Source organism: Hyla sarda, chromosome 9 (assembly GCF_029499605.1).
Source record: "Hyla sarda isolate aHylSar1 chromosome 9, aHylSar1.hap1, whole genome shotgun sequence".
NCBI lineage: Eukaryota > Metazoa > Chordata > Amphibia > Anura > Hylidae > Hyla > Hyla sarda.
The window spans coordinates 153922516-153945219 of record NC_079197.1 but is presented as its reverse complement, the minus strand read 5'-3'; the positions used below and the strand labels follow the sequence as shown (position 1 = coordinate 153945219).

Genomic DNA, 22704 nt, shown 5'->3' with positions numbered 1-22704 from the left:
AGGCTGACTTGGACCTGCCTTTACTCAGAATTTCTACAGTGGCTGCGTTGTCTGAAACAAACATCACAGTCTTCCTGTGCCACAGATGACCCCAAACTTTGGCCGCAGCCACGATTGGATAGAGCTCAAATAATGCTGAGCTAGAGGAGAACCCGGGAGACCAAGATACTTCGGCCGGCCACTCTCCTGCCATCCACTTGCTGCCCCAGACGGCAGCAAAGCCAATGGAGGACGAAGCGTCCGAAAATATCAACGGTGAGAGATTATCAACGCCAGGAACAAAAAATGCCCTGCCATTCCAGTCTCTGAGAAATGACTCCCACATGAGCAAATCTGCCCTGGCATGCTGATCCAATATTACCACATCATTCTGACCAGGGACCGAAGCCATGAGTACCAACAACCTGGAAACGAACGACCTGCCTTGTGGCATTATGCGCATCGCAAAGTTCAGCATGCCAAGGAGTGATTGGAGCTCGACCTTCGTTACCCTGGGTGACATGAGGGTGTCGTGTATGATCTTTCTAATGCGGGACAATTTATCCACGGGCAGCCTGGCTTCCATGGCTTGAGTGTCCAATTCTATGCCGAGGAACGTGAGCGACTTGCTTGGACCTTCCACCTTCCTATCTGACACTGGAATTTGCATTTGACTGAACGAAGCCAGGAGGACACCTAGATCCCTGGGACGTGCTTCGCCTTTCTCAATTAAAAGGAAATCATCCAAATAATGTATCACATGATTGCATTCGAACCTGTGTTCTAATATCCAATGTAAAGCTTGGGCGAACTTATCGAATATGCAGGGGCTGCTACGGGACCCGAAGGTTAATTTGACAGCAAAGTAATATTGGCCACGCCATTTCAGACCGTGCCACTTCCACAACTCCGGATGAATCGGAAGGAGTTTAAAGGCATCAGCAATGTCTGCCTTAGACAACCACGCCTCACCCCCTATGCTAAGAATCACTGCAATAGCCTCGTCAATTGATGAATACTTGAGAGCAAACTCTTCTGCTGGAACAAGAGAGTTTAAACTGGGAGTGGAGGACGAGTAAGGAGCGGACAAGTTGTAGATCAGACGCTGTTTATTATTGAACTTGCCAACTACTAGGCCTATCGGATTAATTCTCCAGAAATCAAACGGTGATTCACGAAAAGGGCCTAACACAAACCCTTTATGAACCTCGTTGGCAATCAACTGATCGACTACTGCCGGGTTTCGAGCAGCTGACCTCAAGTTTTCACACTCAAAAGTGGCAATGGGGAGAGCCACCAAACCAGTGTGAAAACCTTCTACTAGACCTGACATCAGATATGACACAAACTGGCTATCCGGGTGCTCCTGAAGAAACGACTGCATGAACGATACCTCCACCACTGTTAGTCATGCTCTGACTTTTTGGGGGCATGCTGTCTTCGGGTGTGCCCTGAAGCAGACTGCACAAACGTGCAGCAGTCTGCACTGGTGGTAATTGCAGACAGTATGATTGTAATTATTGCAAATTTGGGATTTGCCTAAGTATCGGATGGGTCTACCAAGTTTGTCAGTTAAACCCGACAACTTAGGACCTCTCGTAGGCACAGTGGAGGAGGATGTTCCTGGAGCTGCCTCTTCGTCCGTGTTATTGTGGCTACTGCACCATTCCGTCGTATGAGCTATCGACTGACATTTGGCGCAAACTGGGGCTTTCAAACCTGCGAAATGGTTGCAGAAAATTTCGGTGTCGACGGCTGCCCAATTCATGGTGTAATTGTACTGAACTAACGCAGCGGCCGCTTTGGCGGAAAACGACTTAGGATAGTCGTAAAACTTATATCCGCCATATTTGTGAGACAGCTCCGTCACTTTGAAGAGATACATGTCGAGCTCTTCGCGACGCTCAGGTTTGACCGAGCATATGATATCCCTATATATGGCGAAGGCCATGCTAAACTCAGCAAGGGAAAGTTTCCTGCTAAGTCTAACATCCTTTGCTCTGAGGATGACCGATACCTCCCCGCATGCAATTGTCTTGTTTTCAATAATGTCATGCGTGGCAATCAGAAGGGAGGCAAGGTTGACTTCCTTACCCTCAATGATATCTTTCTTCAAATTTGCCGGGATGAAGTGGGCAGGAGCTACGCTGGGAACTACTGCGTTAAGTCCAACAGACATGGCCGGGATCGACTGCTGAACCGGCTGGGCGGTGGTAACTGAAGGAGAATTAACCCGGTTCTCTAAGTTATCAATCCTGGAGGAGAGGGAGTTAATCAAGGTGTGTAGCTGGGTGATGGATGTATGCAACGTTTGCATAGATACTCCCCCGCCGCTGGGCCCTGCTTGATCGCTAGAACCCGCCGGTTCCGTGATTAACAGGCGATAAAGTTCAGCCTTCCGGGCCGTAGCTGGAAACGGAATGCCCCTCCGCACAAGCTCGGCCGTCAGTTTAGGGATGGTCCAAGTACGTAGTGACTGCGCGCTACCGTGTTCTGATGTTCTAGCGACGTTCTCCAAGATGGAGCCGGAGTCCTCAATATCAGAGGCAAGAGACATCCCTACCAACAAGAAATGATAATTACCGCCAGACCGATATTGTGTAGCTGAAACCTCCACCCGTTCTAGCACCACCAATGACGCAACGAAACCTAACCTGCCCTAATTACTCTGGAAAACGATGATGAGGCCTGAAGACGTGTCAGACCTCCACACGTGACATGGTGACATTGGTGGAAACATACCCTTAACTGGTGACAAGTGACCAATACAACGTGACAAGCTTCGAAATGCCCAATGACGTGATGGGCTATCGCCTGTTATCCTTACTACCCAAAGACGTGATGGGTAATAACCGTAACTACCTGTGATCTGGGAACTCTTACAGGACGGACGAACGGATGTACCACAAAGAACCTGCCCACTGGAGACTGTACACAACCTGAAAAGAAGTCGAAAACCCAGTCAAACCAAATTGCTACCCTTGCCACGGCTCTGACTAACCGTACCTACCCGAAAACTCGTGGCAACTACCAAGACATGCAGCTCCGTACCCTACCAAACTCGACCGACTGGACAACTGACAGTCAAAGCTGAATCTGAAACAAATACAAAGAATAACATAATCCAACATTAACTATCCACCGACAGTTAGGGACGTGTACCCAATGACGTGATGGGTAACCCAACCAAGATTGCCCGTACCTGTACCGAGAAAAGAGCTGATCTGCCCTGCGAGCCCACGTACTAGCCTGGAACTGAATCAGCGGACCTTACGCCAACACGACCTAATAACAATGAACAAACCATGACCGAAAGTAACATGCATCTTATCCCTTTCCAGCCCTATATACCTACCCTAATAACTGAACACGTATAGCCAAACCCTGGATAAGGAGTTCAGTCGACTACTGACCCGGCCCGAGCAGGATAGCTGAAATACAAAATACATCATCAGGGATGTGGAAATCCTATAGCCCGACGCCCGGGACAAGTAGTTTTGGGCGCCGGGCAGGTGAATTGTTTATATATTTAGCCCTGTATCGGGCTAGCAGGGACAGACAGACTTCCCCCTTATTTTTCTGTAATGTCGGTGTGAGGCGCAGGAGCCGATGGAAGTCTCCACCTCACACCAGCACTCAGAGTGTATGGAGGGGGCGGCGGCCTCCAGCTGACCGCAGAGCCCCCTTATCTCCCCTCCCGGAGGATGCAGCTCTACACAAGAAGACACAGCAGGGTGAGAGAGAGGATGTAGACAGCTCCGTGCACAGCTCCATCCCCCGCACACAGCTCCATCCCCCGCACACAGCTCTATCCCTCCCCCTCCCCTGCTCTGTCTAGACAGGACCTAATCCACCACGGGGCGGTTGCTAGTTTGCACGGGGAAAACACAGAGCAGGGGGGAGGGGAGAGAGGAGAGGACGGAAATCTCACCTCACACCGGCCGGGACTACAGCTCTGATGTCCACTCATGGCCGTATCAGGTGAGGAGACCAAGAATGCAGGCGGCGGCAGGAAGGGTGGTTGTATATGTATGGTGTGAGTGTATGTGTGATGTGTATGTAATGTATGATGGGGGAGGATGGTGTATATCAGTATTTCCCAACCAGGGTGCCTCCAGCTGTTGCAAAACTACAACTCCCAGCATGCCCTGGGCATGCTGGGAGTTGTAGTTTTGCAACAGCTGGAGGCACCCTGGTTGGGAAACACTGGTGGATATGTATGGTGTGAGTGTATGTGTGTATGATGTCTATGTGTGACATGTATGTAATGTATAATGTGTGTATAATGTCTAAGTGTGATGTGTATGTATGTGATGTATGATGTGGGGGGGCAGTGGCGGGTGTATGTATGATGTGTGCATATGTATGGTGTATATGTATGGTGTGAGTGTATGTGTGTATGTAATGTATGATGTGGGGGGGGGGGCAGTGGCGGGGGGGTGTGTATGTATGATATGGGGGCAGTGGCTGGTGCATGTATGATATGTGTATAATGTCTAAGTGTGGTGTGTGTGTATGATGTCTATGTGTGATGTGTATGTAATGTATAATGTGTGTATAATGTCTAAGTGTGATGTGTGTGTATGTGATGTATGATGTGGGGTGGGCAGCGGCAGGTGTATGTATGATGTGTGCATATGTATGTAATGTATGATGTGGGGTGGGCAGCGGCAGGTGTATGTATGGTGTGAGTGTATGTAATGTATGATGTGGGGGGGGGCAGTGGCAGGTGTATGTGTGTATGTATATGGGGGCATTGGCTGGTGCATGTATGATATGTGTATGCATAAATGTTTTGTATAGGAGCAGACGGGCATTAGGGCAGTTGTGCCATCTAATTTTATTTATTTTTAGTGGCACCCGCAGTAAATTGCACCCCCAGAATCCTGCCCCTTCATACTCACCCGACGACCAAGAGCCCCACGGATGCACGCAAACACGCCCGAACCAAAACTACAACTCCCTGCATGTTGGACCATAACCTAAACTGTAGAACTATAAAGTGCAACATGCTGGGAGTTGTAGTTTTAATTCGGGTCAGCTGCAGAGCTATAGGCTGCATCAGGGCATGCTGGGTGTTGTAGTTACTAACTGTAATTCCCAGTATTCCTTGACACAGACTATGGCTCTGCAGCTGACACAAACCAAAACTACAACTCCCAGCATGTTACACAATAACCTTACCTGTACTATACAGTGCAACATGTAGTTATTTAGTAACTAAATGCAACTTCCAGCATTTTCGGACACAAAATGCAGCACATAAACTGGAGAAGCAGTACACCCCCCCCCCCCCCAGTAACACATAAGTCCCTATTGAGACTGAAAAAAAGTGGTTAAAATATTTTAAAAAGTGCGTATATATGTGAATAAGCCCCTTTCCTAATAAAAGTTTCCAATTTTCTTTAAATAAAAATAATGTACAAAAATAAACATAAGTGGTATCGCTACATGTGGAAATGTCCAGACTATTAAAATATGATGTTAATTAAACCGTATGGTGAACGGTGTAAATGTAAAGAATAGTCCAGAATTGCTCATTTTTGGTCACTTCATATGAGAAATTTTTTATAAGGTGATCAAAAAGTTACATGTAGACTTTTCTGGGCTTGTCTGGGGTGTAAGAGGATCTACAGCTCTTCCCCCGCTAATAGTCTGGCATGCTGCGATCACCTATTAAACCATTAGATCAGCGCTGTCAGCAGTGTCTAAAGGATCTTATATCCATCCCTGGTGGTCTAGTGGGGGGGGGGGGGATCAGACTATTTTGGTGAAAATTATTTTATCTACCAGGACAAGTGGATTTTCTTGAGGGACAAGTAGATTGTGTTCCGCTTTAGTCCCTTGGACAAGTAGTTTTTTTTTTAATTTCCACACCCCTGATCGTACCGACTGGTCTAGCGAATGACAGTTTGGGACGTGAACCCAATGACCGAATGGGTAACCCCGACCAGTGAATGTCAATACCTGAACTGGAACACATGCGCTAATCACAACCACAAGCAACGTACGAGACTGGCACTAGAGAAGCCAGTCTGATACCAACGAACCTAGTAATAGAAAACACAATGACAATCTGAATCTGTCAATAGTACCCCAAAACCCTACCCTAGATGCTTACCACCACGGAAGAACACTAGTACGTGATTCAACCGCAACACACTGTCCTGTAACGCAAGGGAGTTCAACCCGACAGCAACAAACCGTCACGATGTGAAGACCCCAGCAGTGGACGACAACTGAAGTGCACGAACCTAGACATGATAGTACAAATGATTACAGGAGCCTCCGAACGTATACGACTCTATAAGCTAACCAGGAACCTGGCGACGCTATGACGCTGCTTGTGCGGGGAGTGTCGTGCGCAACTGACCCTCCCTAACTGAACCATACTGGATGACTAGTGTAAGCATTACCTGTACCCCTAACCTACCCACCTCGTGCCACCTTGAGTTTATTTTTTATTTTTTATTTTTTTTGAGAATCCTATAGATAATCAGTAGTGACTACAGCGCCAAAGGCCCCAGATTACCTGTGCCTAGGCTACTCCACCACCGTGACCCATATGCCATGTGTGTAAGTGCCTAAGCATTGAAAAGTGCCTGGAGCACGCAAAGGGCACCCTTACCGATGATTGACAGTGGTAACCCTGTACCACACCCGTCCTCCTATCCTGACCTCCCATCTTGACCTCCCATCTCGACCTCCTATCCCATCCTCCTATCTCGACCTCCTATCCCGACCTCCTATCCCGACCTCCTATCCCGACCTCCTATCCCGACCTCCTATCCTGTCTTCCTATCCAGTCCTCCTATCCCAACCTCCCATCTCGTCCTCCTATCTCTACCTCCTATGCCGTCCTATCTCAACCTCCTATCCCATCCTCCTATCTCAACATCCTATGTCGACCTCCTATCCCGACCTCCCATCTCGACCTCCTATCCCGTCCTCCTATTTTGACCTCCTATCCCAACCTCTTATCCCCTCCTCCTATCCCTTCCTCATATCCAGTCCTCCTATTTTGACCTCCTATCTCGACCGCCTATCCTGGACTCCTATCCCGACCTCCTATCTCAACCTCCTATCCCGACCTCCTATACAGACGTGTAATATGTGTACCAGGTAATGAAATATCTCCAGCCGTACAGAAGTTATGTGAGAACATACATTTCCCATTTATTTGCATGGGACTTTAAACAAAAACCCCGACCCTCTCAAATGGGGGTAGTTAAGGGTTAAATGAACTATCCTATATTTTAAGTGGACATATAAGTAACATGTGACCAAGTATTATCGAAATATTTCCAGCCGTTTGGAAGTTATGCAGGAACATATATTTCCCATTGACTTGTATGGAACTTTAAACATAAACCCCGCCCCTGGCAAATAGGGGTGAGTAAGGGTTAAATCACCTATCCTATGTTTGTTGGTGACATATAAGTAACATGTGTGCCAAGTTTTATGTTAATATCTTTAGCCGTTTGGACGTGATGCTGGAACATACACACACACACACACACATACATACACACACACATACATACATACATACACAGTACATACACACACACATTGGGGGAGATTTATCAAAACCAGTGCAGAGGAAAAGTTGCCCAGTTGCCCATAGCAACCAATCAGATCACTTCTTTCATTTTTAGGAAGGCCAGTGAAAACTGAAAGAAGCGATCTGATTGGTTGCTTTGGGCAACTAGGCAACTTTTCCTCTGCACAGGTTCTGATAAATCTCCCCCATTGAGTTTTATATATATATATATACTAGCTGAGTACCCGGCATTGCCCGGTTTTTCCTTCCTTATCCTTCTTGGAGAGGAAAATAAACAAAGGAGGAAGCTTTTGACTTCATATCCAGTCCTCATATATCTATATATATCCCAACCTCCTATCCTGACCTCCTATCCCGTCCTCCTATCCTGTCCTCCTATCTCGACCTCCTGTCCCGACCTCCTATCCCGACCTCCTATCCCGTCCTCCTATCCCGTCCTCCTATCTCGACCGCCTATCCCGACCGCCTATGTTGACCTCCTATCTCGACCTCCTAGCCTGACCTCCTAGCCTGACCTCCTAGCCTGACCTCCTAGCCCGACCTCCTAGCCCGACCTCCTAGCCCGACCTCCTATCCCGACCTCCTATCCCGACCTCCTATCCCGACCTCCTATCCCGACCTCCTATCCCGACCTCCTATCCCGACCTCATATCCCGACCTCATATCCCGACCTCATATCCCGACCTCCTATCCTGACCATCCCGTCCTCCCATCTTGACCTCCTATCTCGAGCTCCCATCCCGTCCTCATATCCCGACCCGTAATATGTGTACCAGGTATTGAAATATCTCCAGCTGTTTGGAAGTTATGCAGTAACATATTTCCCATTGACTCGTATAGGACTTTAAACATAAACCCCGCCCCTGTCAAATGGGGGTGAGTAAGGGTTAAATCACCTATCCTATGTTTGTTGGTGACCTATAAGTAACATGTGGCCAAGTTTCATGTTAATATCTTTAGACGTTTGGAAGTTTTAGTGGAACATACATACACACACGTTGAGTTTTATATATATATATATATATATATATATATATATATATATATATAGATCAGTATTCAAAATCATAATTGTCATCCTTATAAATATCAGTGTAAATATATCACAGAACAATTTCGCATCTTTAGCAACAATATTGTATCCAGACTAATCTTGTCAGTGCTGCCTGGATGCTGTCAGACTGTGTTAACAAAGCCTTATTTGTGGAGGAATAAGGGGAAAACCGATCAATACAAATTTCTAAGAGATGTTGAAAAGGGGTACTCCGGTGGAAAAAAAATTTTTGAACTAACTGGTGCCAGAAAGTTAAACAGATTTGTAAATTACTTCTATTAAAAATCTTTACCCTTCCAGTACTTATAAACAGCTGTATACTAAAGAGGAAATTCTTTTCGTTTTGAATTTCTTTTTTGTCTTGTCCACAGTGCTCTCTGCTGACACCTGATGCCCGTATCAGGAACTGTCCAGAGTAGGAGAAAATCCCCATAGCAAACCTATGCTGCTCTGGACAGTTTCTGACACGGACAGAGGTGTCAGCAGAGAGCACTGTGGACAATACAAAAAAAGACATTCAAAAAGAAAAGAATTTGATCTGTAGCATACAGCTGCTAATAAGTACTGAAAGGATTGAGATTTTTAAATAGAAGTAATTTACAGATCTGTTTAACTTTCTGGCACTAGTTCATTTAAAAAAAAAAGTTTTCCACTGGCGTACCCCTTTAAGAACTGAATTCCAAAATGACGTCATTTTGCGTGTCCCAATAGAAGTGATGTTTCCGGCCTCTAGTGGCTACAGGCAGCATCACTAGAGGCCGGAAGACCCTGGAGCCCTCACTGTTAGGACCCCTGCGACAGTGATAGGCCAAAGAGGTCCTAGCATGCCCGGTTGCCATCTTCCCCACCGGACGGCTGCCACACACTGGTTGGGAACCGCTGGCAAAGTGGATGCAATAGCCCTGGTGATATTGTGCCATTAGTTATGGTAAGTATAACAGGGTTCCGTATGCAGGTGTAGGAAGAGTTTCACCTTCAGCTCCTTGACATCTATGTTTCCACTTCCATCAGTATCAAACAGATCGAAGGCCTCCCTGATCTCCTGCTTCTGCTCTTCCGTCAGTTCCGGCTTCGGGCTGGTCTTCTTCCTCTGAGTTGCCGATCCGTGCGATGGCTTTTTATAGTTAGACGCCTAAAATGAGAAGAAAGAGAATTTGTAATTCAGTACTTACACCCAGAGCCGAAATCGAAGCGAAGACAAGACGTTAAAAAGAAAAAGCAAAGAGGTCAATAGGAAAGGGTTTTATTCCAGCACAGAACTGCAATACAGAAGAATGAGCAAGGCCGCTTCCTTAAAGAGGAGTCCTGGTATGTACAATAATTCGGTAGGTGGCATGCGTCACAGTAACAGCTACTTCAGTATTTCCCAACCAGGGTGCCTCCAGCTGTTGCAAAACTACAACTACCAGCATGCCCGGACAGCCGAAGGCTGTCCGGGAATGCTGGAAGTTGTAGTTTTGCAAAGGCTGTCCCCTCATCTCCCCTTTGTGTGTCAGTTATTACTGTCCCCTCATTCCCCCGCACCATGTGTCACAGTCATAAGTGTCCTTTCATCTTTAAAAATAAATAAATAAATAAAGTTTTTATTTTTTAAATGTTTTCTTTTTTTTTTTTTTACTTTCCTTTGCCTCCATTCCCATGCTGATCACCTATTCTGCCTCCAGTGTTCAGCAGCGTATGTCTCCTGTCAGCGCTCGTGTCACGTGACTTCTTTGCCAATCAGCAACCTCGCTGGTGACGCTCCGCACGTCTGAGTATGGATCATTACCTCCGAGGATGCTGATTGGCTGTGGCAGTTTTTCGACGTATGCTGGTCCCGTGGTCTGACAGCAGGCAAAACAGGGGATCAGCGCAGGAACGGAGGTAAGTAAAACATTTTTTTTTTTTTTTTTTTTAAAGGATGGGCAATCCCTAATGGAAAGAGCTGACAAAACTGGGCGCCACCATGAAATTCTTAGTTGCCATGGTGATCTGACATCCCAGGATTTGTCAAGCCCTGGTGTAGCTATGCCATAGTCTGGTGAATTTTACGCAGTGTTCTGAAAAAGTCGCAATGGGGGAGCCCTACAAAGTCTTCTAATGAACTGTAATTTCTCCATATTTATCACATGTCATGCAATCATTTAAAGGGGTACTCCAGTGGAAAACATTTTTAAATTTTTTTTTTTTTTTTAAATCAACTGGTGTCAGAAAGTTAAACAGATTTGTACATTACTTCTATTTAAAAAATCTTCATCCTTCCAGTACTTTTTAGCAGCTGTATGCTACAGAGGAAATTATTTTCTTTTTGAATTTCTTTTTTGTCTTGTCCACAGTGCTCTCTGTTGACACCTCTGCCCGTGTCAGGAACTGTCCAGAGCAGCACAGGTGTGCTATGGGGATTTTCTCCTGCTCTGAACAGTTCCTGAGACGGGCATCAGGTGTCAGCAGAGAGCACTGTGGACAAGACAAAAAAGAAATTCATTAAGAAAAGAATTTCCTCTGGAGTATACAGCTGCTAAAAAGTACTGGAAGGGTAAAGATTTGTTAATAGAAGTAATTTACAAATCTGTTTAACTTTCTGGCACCAGTTAATTAAAAAAAAAAAAAAAAAGGTTTTCCACCGGAGTACCCCTTTAATAAATTTGACACGCGTGCACATATTAAAGAAAAATCTTCACTTACACCAGTGTTTCCCAACCAGGGTGCCTCCAGATGTTGCAAAACTACAACTCCCAGCATGCCTGGCATGCTGGGAGTTGTAGTTTTGCAACACCTGAAGGCACCCTGGTTGGGAAACACTGCCTTAAACCATCCTGGATAAATCCCCCCCCCCCCATACCTTTATATTTTGTTAGTAAAATCATGTGACGTGATTTATGACTCAAAAGAGGGGAATTTATAATGAGCGCAATGAGAAACCTGCTGCGCAAATGTGTGGTTTTTCCTAGTGGCTGCGCAAAAATTATTATGTTGCGCACGTCACTTCATTCATTTGCGCAAATGACAGAGAAAAAAAAAAAAGGTTGAAAAATAATTAATAAATTCAGTGCACCAACCCCGGCATCTGCCAAGTATGGCCCCTGAAAGCTCACAACAAGAAAAATGACGAAGTCAGCGAAGACAACAAATACAAATAGGGCAAAATGAGATGATAATTTTAGTGAAAGTAAAATAAAAACGCAAAATAAAACGCACAAAAGTTTCTCCCGAAGTGTCTGGTAGCATCAATGCAGTAGAAGATCGCCCGATCTGGAGATTCTGTCACCCAGACGTCTAGGCATCACAATTTGGACCTTGTCGCAGCCGTCTGGATCCTTACGCTCGCCCATTTTTCTGCTTCCACATATCATCAAGAACTGACTGTTCACTTGCTGCCTCTCACCTAGATCAATGTTATTCATGTCACCTGACCATGGCTTTAATGCAGAGGTCTCCAAACGGTGGCTCTCCAGCTGTTGCAAAACGACATCTCCCATCATCCCCGGAAAGCGGAAGGAAATTTTAATTGAGCAATAGCTGAGAAGCCATAGTTTAGGCTTTAGTTTTAGAGCTGATCATTGTATCCATCATCCCTATCTAGATATGTGAAATACAACTAAATACAAATATGTTGCAGTTTACATGGGACTGCAAGGTGATTACCTGAAGGCTGTCCGGGCATGCTGGGAATTGTAGTTTTGCAATAGCTGAAAACCATAGGTTGGGCTTTAGTTTTAGAGCCGATCATAGCATTCATCATCCCTATCTAGATATGTGAAACGCAACTAAATACAAACATTTTGCAGTTTACTTAGGACTGCAGTGTTACTACTGTCCCAGTGAGTCTCTATAATGGGAGTAGTAGTTTTGCAATAGCTGAAAAGCCATAAGTTGGGCTTTAGTTTTCGAGCTGATCATTGTATCCATCATCCCTATCTAGATATGTGAAATGCAACTATATACAAATATGTTGCTGTTTACACAGGACTGCAAGGTTACTACTGTCCCATTGAGTCTCTATGATGGGGGTAGTAGTTTTACAATAGCGCATGGGTTGGGCTTTAGTTCTACAGCTGATCAATGATCATCCATAACCCTCATCTGTAGTCTAGATACGTGCAGTGCAGCTAAATATAATATATATATATATATATATATATATATATATATATATATATATATTTATTGCAGTTTACATGGGACTGCAATGTTACTACTGCCCCCCACTGAGTCTCTATGATGGGCGTAGTAGTTTTAGCTGGTAAAGCTGAGAAGCCATAGGTTGGGCTTTAGTTTTGGGGCTGATCATTGCACCCATCATCCCTATCTGTATTTGATGAGAAATGCAACTATATACAAATAAATAGCAGTTTACATGGGACTGCAGCGAGTCTCCATAGATCACAATGAGATAACAGTCACGTTACAACTCACCATATCGGCCGCAGCCCTACACAGCCTGATATATCTCCCCCACAGCACGGCCTACCCGCCTCTTCCAATCGCTAGCACGGGACACAAATCGCACCAATCACATTTCACAAAATTAACTCCGATCATTCCTATTGGCTGACTGTCAACGGTTCAACCAATAGGAAATCGAGATATTATCTGCCAGAACGAGGCTTGACAGTTTCCCGGCGCAGGGAGAGTGACGTCCACGCTGGTTACCACGGGAGACGCTGTCGTGTTTTCCTATTGGTCGACCGCGTGCTCGGGGAGCCAATCGGGTGTGAGCGCCTGAGCTCTGCCGATTCTCAGCCCATTGACTGTTGTACTGTGCATGTTATACTGGGAGGACCGGGCGATCTGCACAGAATACAGGGGAGGAGAGCCGAGTGCAGCCGCTTACGGGACACAGGTGAGTGCTGATAACTCTCTGTCTCTTCATTGTATTGGTTTATTCCAGTGCTCCCCCAAGCAGGGCCTCTGCAGCTGTTGCAAGACTACTACTCCCATCATGCCCGGACAGCTTTTGACTGTTTGGGCATGATGGGAATTGTAGTCTTGTAATAGCTGCAGAGCCCCTGGTTGGAGAACACTGGTTTTTATATAAGTCACAGTGCCATCTGTTTTTTCCAGCACACCTGCATCCATACGGTTCATTACTGTAACTGGGTCATGCAATCACCAGTCTGACCTGACCTACAAAAAGATGCAGTCCATGAACTCCAGGCTATATAACCTACACACAGCCTTTGTACTGTGTGCAGATGGTTTGTACAGCACCATTTTTACCTTATTTCTTCCGGCTTTTATCACCCCAAAAAAATGCTTTTGATCGAAGCCACAGACAGTCTGATAGGCGTGGTGCAAGGTAAGTTATGACCACCCCTGTACGTCAGCACTGGGACCGCTGTGTGATTGACTCACTGGTTCCAGCGCATGGGCCCCTCAGCTCAGCTAAGGCCGGGTTCACACCACGTTTTTGCAATACGGTTCCTGTATTAGGTTTTTTATTAAAAAAAAAAAAAAAACTGATTCCTCAAAACAGGACTAAACTGTATCAAAACGTGTACAAATTTTTATCTGTATACGGTTTGAAAAATGATGGCCAGTTGCATCTGTTTTTTAAGAAAAAAACATACGTTTTTCACTTTTCAATCCATTATGAATAAAGTTTTACTTGTTTGAATGAAATTCCCCAAAAAAAAAAATTGTGCAAAGTCAAAAACCGTATCGTGAAAACCGCATGGAACTGTAAGCACATACGGTTCCCATTGACTCCCATGTAAAAAAAAAAAAAAAAACCTGTTTTATGTGCGGAAGCGCTGGAGGGTCTGAGTCGCGACTACGGGAACGGAAGTCCGTGAAGTCAGGACTCCGCCCCCGTGTGACGTCACGCCCCGTCCCATAGACTTGCATTGAGGGGACGGGTGTGACGTCACACGGGGGCAGAGTCCTGACGTCACAGACTTCCGTTCCCGTAGTCGCGACTCAGACCCTCCAGCGCTTCCGCAACAAAAAACAGGTGGGTGCCGCATGCAATACTGCGGGGGTCCCCAGCGGCGGGACCCCCGAGATCAGACATCTTATCCCCTAACCCTTGGATAGGGGATAAGATGTCTAGGGTGGGAGTACCCCTTTAAATGGGAAGTCTATGAGCACGGTTTTCTGAACGGTTGCATACATTAATTTTTTTATGAAATCGTATGCCAAAACCGTATAGCAAAATCGTGGTGTGAACCCACCCTTAGAAGCGTCGCGGTGTATGGTATCCAGGCCAGTGCTCGCTCCCACCGCCTGTGCAGTGCTGGAGGCAGAAAGCGCACGTCCTCTGCCTCTAGTAACGGGGATGGTCCTGCGCACATTTGCAGGAGAGAAGAAAGAAGCAGTAAGAGGATGGCAGCACGGAGTACTGTACATAAATGATAAAAGGTGCATATCTGAATAAACTTGTTTTTGGCTCGCACGTTAGCTGAGCGGAGGGTCACATGCGCTGGGACCTGTGTGTCAAACAGCGGTCCCAGCGCTGACCTATGGAGAGGTGGGCATGGTGGCAGCGGGGCATAGCGTACCTTGCGCCGCTCCTATCCGAAGCATTTTTTGGGGTGATAAAGGCTGGTGCTGTACACACCATCTGCACACAGTACAAGGGCGGTGTGTAGGTTATACAGCCCGGAGTTCAGGACAGTTGCGCTTTAAAGGACAAGTCTCATGCCTGACAGTACAGAAAAAATGATCCCCTATCTGCAGGATAAGTTTTAGATCGCAGGGGGTGTCCGAGCACTGTGGCCCCCCGCAATCGCATGTACGGAGCCCCGCCTCTCCCACAGAGGGGTGCATTGTGACCCCCGCCCAAAGCGAGGGCCGCCCGGCCCCCTTCATATAATCTCTATGGGAGAGCCGTTCGACAATCTCTTTGGCTCTTCTATAGAGATCTATGGAGGGGGCGGGGCCGCCCACGCTTCAATCGGGGGGTCGTGATACGCCACTCTGTGGGAGAGCCACTACTTCGTACAGACAATATCGGGGGGGCCACATCGCTTGGACCCCCCGCGATCTAAAACCTATAGGGGATACGTTTTTCTGTACTGACGGGCATGAGACTTCTTCTTTAATGTGTCAGAGGAAGTGGTCAGTCCTGGATCAGCTGACTTCCTGTGTATAACAGGATATCATATTCCTCCAACTCTATCTGTATACTGCTGATATCTCTATGGGATCAGAATATATAGCAGTTATACACCTCCCCACCAGCTCTATCTGTATACTGCTATGTCTATGGGATCAGGATATATTGTAGTTATAAACGTCTCCTTCAGCTCGATCTGTATACTGCTGCTATCTCTATAAGATTGGTATACAAATAGTAGTTAAACACCTTCCCTCCAGCTCTATCTGTATACTGCTGTTGCTATCTTTATTGGCTCAGGATATATAGTAGCTTTATACCTCCCCTTCAGTTCTAACTGTATATTTCTGTTATCTCTATAGGATCAGTATATATATTGTAGCTATACACCTCCCCTCCACCTCTATCTGTATACTGCTGCTGCTGTATTAAGAGGTTCATGATATATAGTTATATACCTCCCCTCCAACTCTTTCTGTATACTGCTACTATCTCTATGGGCTCAGGATATATAGTACAGTAGTTATACACCTCTCCTCCGGCTCTATCTATATACTGCTGCTGCTATCTGTATGGGATCAGGATATATAGTAGATATACACTTCCTCTGAGGCTGTGTTCTCATATTGGGTTTTTTGCTGCTTCTTTACATTTTATTTTTTTTGCAATTATTTGCCCAAAATTAGGGCAAAAATTGTGCTATGTTGCTGCAACGATGCAAATCACAGTAAAAACAGCCTAAAATGTGTTAAAAGTGCAGTAGAAATCAACATGTGATTGTGATTATAGGTCAAATCACTTTTGCCTCAATATTTCTCTAAAAATACTGCGCATAATGTGAACTGACCTCAGAGTCTGAGTTCAACTGTACAAGGCCGGCGCGGTCCATGCTGGAGTCCATTTCTTGTGCATAAAAATTGCAGGGCGTCAAAAGGGTGCCAGCAGAGACCCCCGAAAAGATAGAAAAGTAAGCACAGACGCTCCATAAATGTTCCTTAAAGGGGTACTCCGCCCCTAGACATCTTATCCCCTATACAAAGGATAAGGGATAAGATGTCTGATCGCTAATGTCTGATCGCGGGGGGGCCCACAGGGCTCCCTGCTGCACCCAGCGTTCGTTTAGAGCGTTGGGTGCAGCAGCAGAGGTTCGTAACTTCACGGCCATGCCCCGCTCGTGACATCATGCCCCCTCAATGCAGTCTTCCTCCGCTGGGGGCCCCTGGATCTTCCTGCTGCACCCGGCGTTCGTTTAGAGCGTCGGGTGCAGCGCCAGAGGCTTGTAACGTCACGGCCACACCCCCTCAATGCAAGTCTATGGGAGGGGGCGTGATGTTGTCACGCCCCCTCCCATAGACTTGCATTAAGGGGGCGTGGCTGTCACATCCCGAGCGAGGCGTGATATGACGTCACAAGCCTCCGGCCCTCATCGCCAGTCATCTAGCACGGAGTGATGTCTGGGGTGCCGCAGCCGAGATCGCGGGGGTCCCCAGTGGCGGTCCTTTGGATAGGGGATAAGATGAAAAGGGGCATAGTACCCCTTTAACCTTTTCAGGACCTAGGGCGTACCTGTATGCCCTGCGCCCAGTCCCAGTATATAACGCGGGGTCACGCTGTGACTGGGTTGGTCATACTGGGTTGGTCCCGGCGGCTAATGAAAGCCGGGACTCTGGGCTAATAGTGTGCGGCACGATCGTTGTGCCACGCGCTATTAACCCTTTAGACCCGGCATTCAAAGTTGATCGCTGTCCTGATTAGCTAGAACGCGAGCGGAGGTCCCCTTACCTGTCTCCGTCATGTCCGATCGGCAATTGATTGCTCCAAGCCTGAAATGCAGGCTTGAGCAATCGACCGCCGATAACACTGATCTTTGCCGTGTCAATGCATGGCAATGATCTGTGTATGAGGTCAGTGTGTGCAGCGTAATAGCCACTAGGGAGAGCTATAACAATGCAAAAAAAAAGTGTGAAAAAAAGTGAATAAAGATCATTTAACCCCTTCCCTAATAAAAGTTTGAATCACCCCCCTTTTCCCATTTAAAAAAAAAACTGTAAATAAAAATAAACATATGTGGTATCGCCTCGTGCGGAAACGTTCGAACTATAAAAATATATTGTTAATTAAACCGCACGGTCAATGGCGTACGCGCAAAAAAATTCCAAAGTCCAAAATAGCGTATTTTGGTCACTTTTTATATCATAAAAAAAATAATAAAAAACGATCAAAAAGTCCGATCAATGTTTAAAATGATACCAATAAAAACTTCAGATCACGGCGCAAAAAATGAGCCCTCATACCGGCCCATACGCGGAAAAATAAAGTTACAGGGGTCAGAAGATGACAATTTTAAATGTATACATTTTCCTGCATGTAGTTATGATTTTTTTTAACCTCAAACCTATAGAAGTAGGGGATCATTTTAATCGTATGGACCTACAGAATAAAGAGAAGGTGTCATTTTTTCCGAAAAATGCACTGCGTAGAAACGGAAGCCCCCAAAATTTACAGAATGGCATCTTTTCTTCAATTTTGTAATTTCTCTGCTTCGCCGTGGATATTTTGGTAAAATGACTAATATCGCTGCACAGTAGAATTGGTGGAGCAAAAAATAAGCCATAATATGGAATTTTAGGTGTAAAATTTAAAGTGTTATGATTTTTAGAGGGTGATGAGGAAAAAATGAAAATGCAAAAACGGAAAAACCCTGCGTCCTTAAGGGGTTAATGGTTCTATTCTTGAATGTTAGGATAGGTGTAATGTTTTTTGCCCCCGTGCAGAACCTTCTCCAGGCCTGTAAGGAGCTGAAACGTTGCGCCTTTCTTGACATAGATGAATAAGCTGATTATTGGATTGGAACATTTATGGTTCCATTTTTCTGTATTTATCTATGAACAATTCTCTTTTCCATATTTGTGTCAGTGACCATGTCCACAGCACTGAACTATCGCCCATAGGCCTCTCTATAGCGCTCCATATATTGGTGCCATTGACCTCTGTGGAGGCAGTAAAGGTGATCATGTGACCTCTCCATGTATAATTTGCATAGGGTAATCTAGACTCCGGCTCTGGTATTCATGACATCTGTAATAAACCAGTAGCTCTTGGCTCTGGATACTGTTATACTGTCCATTCTTTATCTTACTGTAAAGACTCTCAACCTTAAAGGGGTACTCCCCTGGAAAACATTATTTTTTTAAATTTTTTATTAACTTAAAGTTAACTTAAAGAAAATATTAACCCTTCCAGTACTTATCAGCTGCTGTATGCTACAGAGGAAGTTCTTTTCTTTTAAAATTTTCTTTCTGTCTGACCACAGTGCTCTCTGCTGACACCTCTGTCCATTTTATGAATTGTATAGAGCAGGAGAGGTTTGCTATGAGGATTTGCTCCTACTCCGGACAGTTCCTAAAATGGACAGAGGTGTCAGCAGAGAGCACTGTGGTCAGACACAAAGGAAATTCAAAAAGAAAAGAACTTCCTGTGGATCATACAGAAGCTGATAATTACTGGATGGATTAAGATTTTTAAATAGAAGTGAATTACAAATCTGTTTAACTTTCTGGCACCAGTTGATTAAAAAAAAAAAGTTTTCCAGGGTAGTACCCCTTTAAAGGGGTACTCCGCCCCTAGACATCTTATCCCCCTATCCACAGGATAGGGGATAAGATGTCTGCTCATGGGGGTCCTGCCACTGGGCACCTCCGCTGCACCCGGCGGTGTTCGTTTAGAGCGTTGGGTGCAGCTCTGGAGGCTCATGACATCACAGCCATGCCCTCTCAATGCAAGTCTATCGGAGGGGGCGTGACGGATGTCATGCCCCCTCCCATAGACTTGCATTTAGGGGTAGTGGCTGTGACACTACGAGTGGGGCGTGGCCGTGACGTTACGAGCCTCTACCGCTCCGTGCACCGGATGTCTGGGGTGCCGCAGCCAAGATCAGACATTATATCCCATATCCTTTGGATAAGGGATAAGATGTCTAGGGGCAGAGTAGAGTACCCCTTTTAAAGCCAGCATATATATATATATATATATATATATATATATATATATATATATATATATATGTATGTATATATATGTGTATATTCATACTCAGATTACATGACATAGGATCAATGTTTTGTTTTTTGTTTTCAGGTGACTTTTGGGTAAATCACTTAAGAAATGGCGACACGAATACGACCTGTAAGTATTGTGGCACGCACTGGGAATTTTTTTTATGTCTGTCCCCATTTCAGTCACTTAAAGGCTATGTTCACACAGGGCAAAATCAGCTGTATTGTTATTACATTTTTTTACAAGAATACAGCTGTAATGTGTTAAAATTAAGGATGTATTTTTGCTAATTAAAGCCTTATATGAATGTCTATGGAAAAGTAGCCACAATGTATAAAAGAAACAGACATAGGGGGAGATATATCAAAACCTGTCCAGAGGAAAAAGTTGCTGAGTTGCCCATAGCAACCAATCAGATCGCTTCTTTCACTTTTGAAAAGGCCTCTGAAAAATGAAAGAAGCGATCTGATTGGTTGCTATGGGCAACTCGGCAACTTTCCCCCAACAGGTTTTGATAAATCTCCCCCCATAATTCCTACCAGCTGTTAACATACTGAGCTTGGTCATTATTTGTGGCCGGTAGTAAGAAATAATGTTTCCCCTTCAGGTCTAGCGTCCACTGCGCAGGTACAAGTGCACAGCCCCAATGACACAAGTAAGCGGTCACAGAACTGGTCACATGGTGCTGCAGGGTCAGAGACATTTTAGTTATGTGCACATATCTGTGACGGGTGACATTATGGGGGGGGGGGGGGGGGGTATCATTCTACACATAACAGAATCTCACCCTCCCTGTAATGTGCACAGAACATAAATTTACACAACACAATCAAAGATCCCAGATTCCCCAGGTGATCATATACAAAATACACCAATTCCCTTTAGGGCTCTCGCCCCTCAGGGTCTAATACCCTTACCAGGGATTCCGCTTTTAAAATTCACCTTTATGTCATCTCTTTAATATTATATAAATTCCCAGTACAAAAAATATTACTAATAAATGGTGTTAAAAACACAAGAAAAGATTAGGTGGCTATATACAAAGGTGTATGATTCTCATTTGCTTTTGGGACCACAGAGCAAGACCTGTTTACATATATTTATTTCATTTCTGTTCCCTATTGGGATATTTCTTTCCCATCTGGGACCTTCAGGAATAGGACGTGTATGATCTTTTGATCCTCTGTTTCTTATTCCCTCAAAATCTGCCTAATCTTTTTGCTGCTAACAAAGTTACAGCACACATTTCGCTGGCCACAACAGGCTTTATCAAGGGAGGGGGACGGGGTACTAATTGATAAAGCCGGTTGTGGCCAGCAAAACGTCAGGGAGCGGAGCTGGGATGGGGGTGCTGTTGTGCTGTAACTTTTAGTTAGCAACAAAAAGATTAGGTAGGTTTTGAGGGAATAAGAAACAGAGGATCAAAAGATCATACAAGACCTATTCCTGAAGGTCCCAGATAGGGAAGAAATATACCAATAGGGAACAGAAATGAAATAAATATATGTAAATACCGTATTTTTCGCCCTATAGGACGCATCGCGTATAAGACGCACCAATTTATAGGTGCAAAATCTAAAAAAAATAAAGATTTTGAACCCAAAAGTGGTCTTCAACCTGCGGACCTCCAGATGTTGCAAAACTACAACTCCCAGCATGCCCGGACAGCCGTTGGCTGTCCGGGCATGCTGGGAGTTGTAGTTTTGCAACATCTGGAGGTCCGCAGATTGAAGACCACTGCATAGGAGGTAATACTCACGTGTCCCCGCCGCTCCGGACCCGTCACCGCTGCCCTGGATGTCGCTCCATCGCTGTCGCCGTGTCCCCGTCGCTCCGGAACGTCTCTGCTGCCGGCCGGGTATCCTCGCTCTCCGTCGCCGCCATCACGTCGTTACGCACGCTGACGCACGTACGCGATGACGTGATGACGAGGAAGGAGAGCGCCGGCCATACAGGGGATCCCTGAACGGAGAAGACACCGAGGAGGCAGGTAAGGTCCCTCCCGGTGTCCTGTAAGCACTAACCCGGCTATTCAGTGGGGCTGTTCGGGACCGCTGCGGTGAAATCGCGGCGGTCCCGAACAGCCCCACTGAACAGCCGGGTTAGTGTCACTTTCCCTTCAGACGCGGTGGTCAGCTTTGATCGCCGCGTCTGAAGGGTTAATACAGGACATCACCGCGATCGGTGATGTCCTGTATTAGCCGCGGGTCCCGGCCGTTGATGGCCGCAGGGACCGCCGCGATAGGGGTGTATTCGCCGTATAAGACGCACTGACTTTTCCCTCCAGTTTTGGGGAAGAAAAAGTGCGTCTTATACGGCGAAAAATACGGTAGGTCTTGCTCTGTGGTCCCAAAAGCAAATGAGAATCATACACCTTTGTATATAGCCACCTAATCTTTTCTTGTGTTTTTAACACCATTTATCAGTAATATTTTTTGTACTGGGAATTTATATAATTTAAAAGAGATGAAATGAAGGGGAATCCCTAGTAAAGGGTATTAGTCCCTGAGGGGCGAGAGCCCTAAAGGGAATTGGTGTATTTTGCACATAACACAATGTCGCAAACCTTGCAGCAATGTGTAATAGCTCTGCGTTTGCTTACTTGTGCCCGTATAGTTTGTCGCTGGTAGTGTGAGAGTGCGCAGTAGCGGTCAGTTGACCTTTCTGATGGGTCGGCGTTTTTGATACAACACCGGAATAGCAAAGTCCGATCGTAAAAAAGAAAATGATGCCGGTATAGATGTGAAATAACATGCAACAACTTTGCTTGTTTAGAAAAACAAAAGGCCATTTTTTTTTTTTACTGCTACAAATAAGACCAAAAAATTTTATTTAAAGGGGTACGTCGGTGAAAAACAATTTAAAAAAAAAAAAAAAAATGGTGCTAGAACTTTAAACAGATTTGTAAATTACCTCTATTTAAAAAATCTTAATCCTTCCAGTACTTATCAGCTGCTGTATGATCCACAGGAAGTTCTTTTCTTTCTGTCTGAAAACAGTGCTCTCTGCTGACAC

The 22704-nt window shown here is 45.4% G+C and overlaps 2 protein-coding genes across 2 annotated transcripts in view; one reads left to right on the top strand and one right to left on the bottom strand.

The window, feature by feature from the left end:
• CETN2 (centrin 2) overlaps nucleotides 1-13143 on the bottom strand; it is a 29318-nt gene extending 16175 nt beyond the window's left edge. The window contains exons 1-2 of the mRNA XM_056537695.1: nucleotides 12993-13143; nucleotides 9571-9729 (exon numbers count right to left, since the gene is read on the bottom strand). Of these exons, the coding sequence (XP_056393670.1) occupies nucleotides 9571-9729; nucleotides 12993-12995 (162 nt within the window). The 5' untranslated portion in view covers nucleotides 12996-13143. The remainder of the gene's footprint in view (nucleotides 1-9570; nucleotides 9730-12992) is intronic.
• Nucleotides 13144-13279: 136 nt separating this feature from the next.
• NSDHL (NAD(P) dependent steroid dehydrogenase-like) overlaps nucleotides 13280-22704 on the top strand; it is a 37869-nt gene continuing 28444 nt past the window's right edge. The window contains exons 1-2 of the mRNA XM_056537694.1: nucleotides 13280-13419; nucleotides 19771-19818. Coding sequence (XP_056393669.1) covers nucleotides 19798-19818 — 21 coding nt within the window. The 5' untranslated portion in view covers nucleotides 13280-13419; nucleotides 19771-19797. The remainder of the gene's footprint in view (nucleotides 13420-19770; nucleotides 19819-22704) is intronic.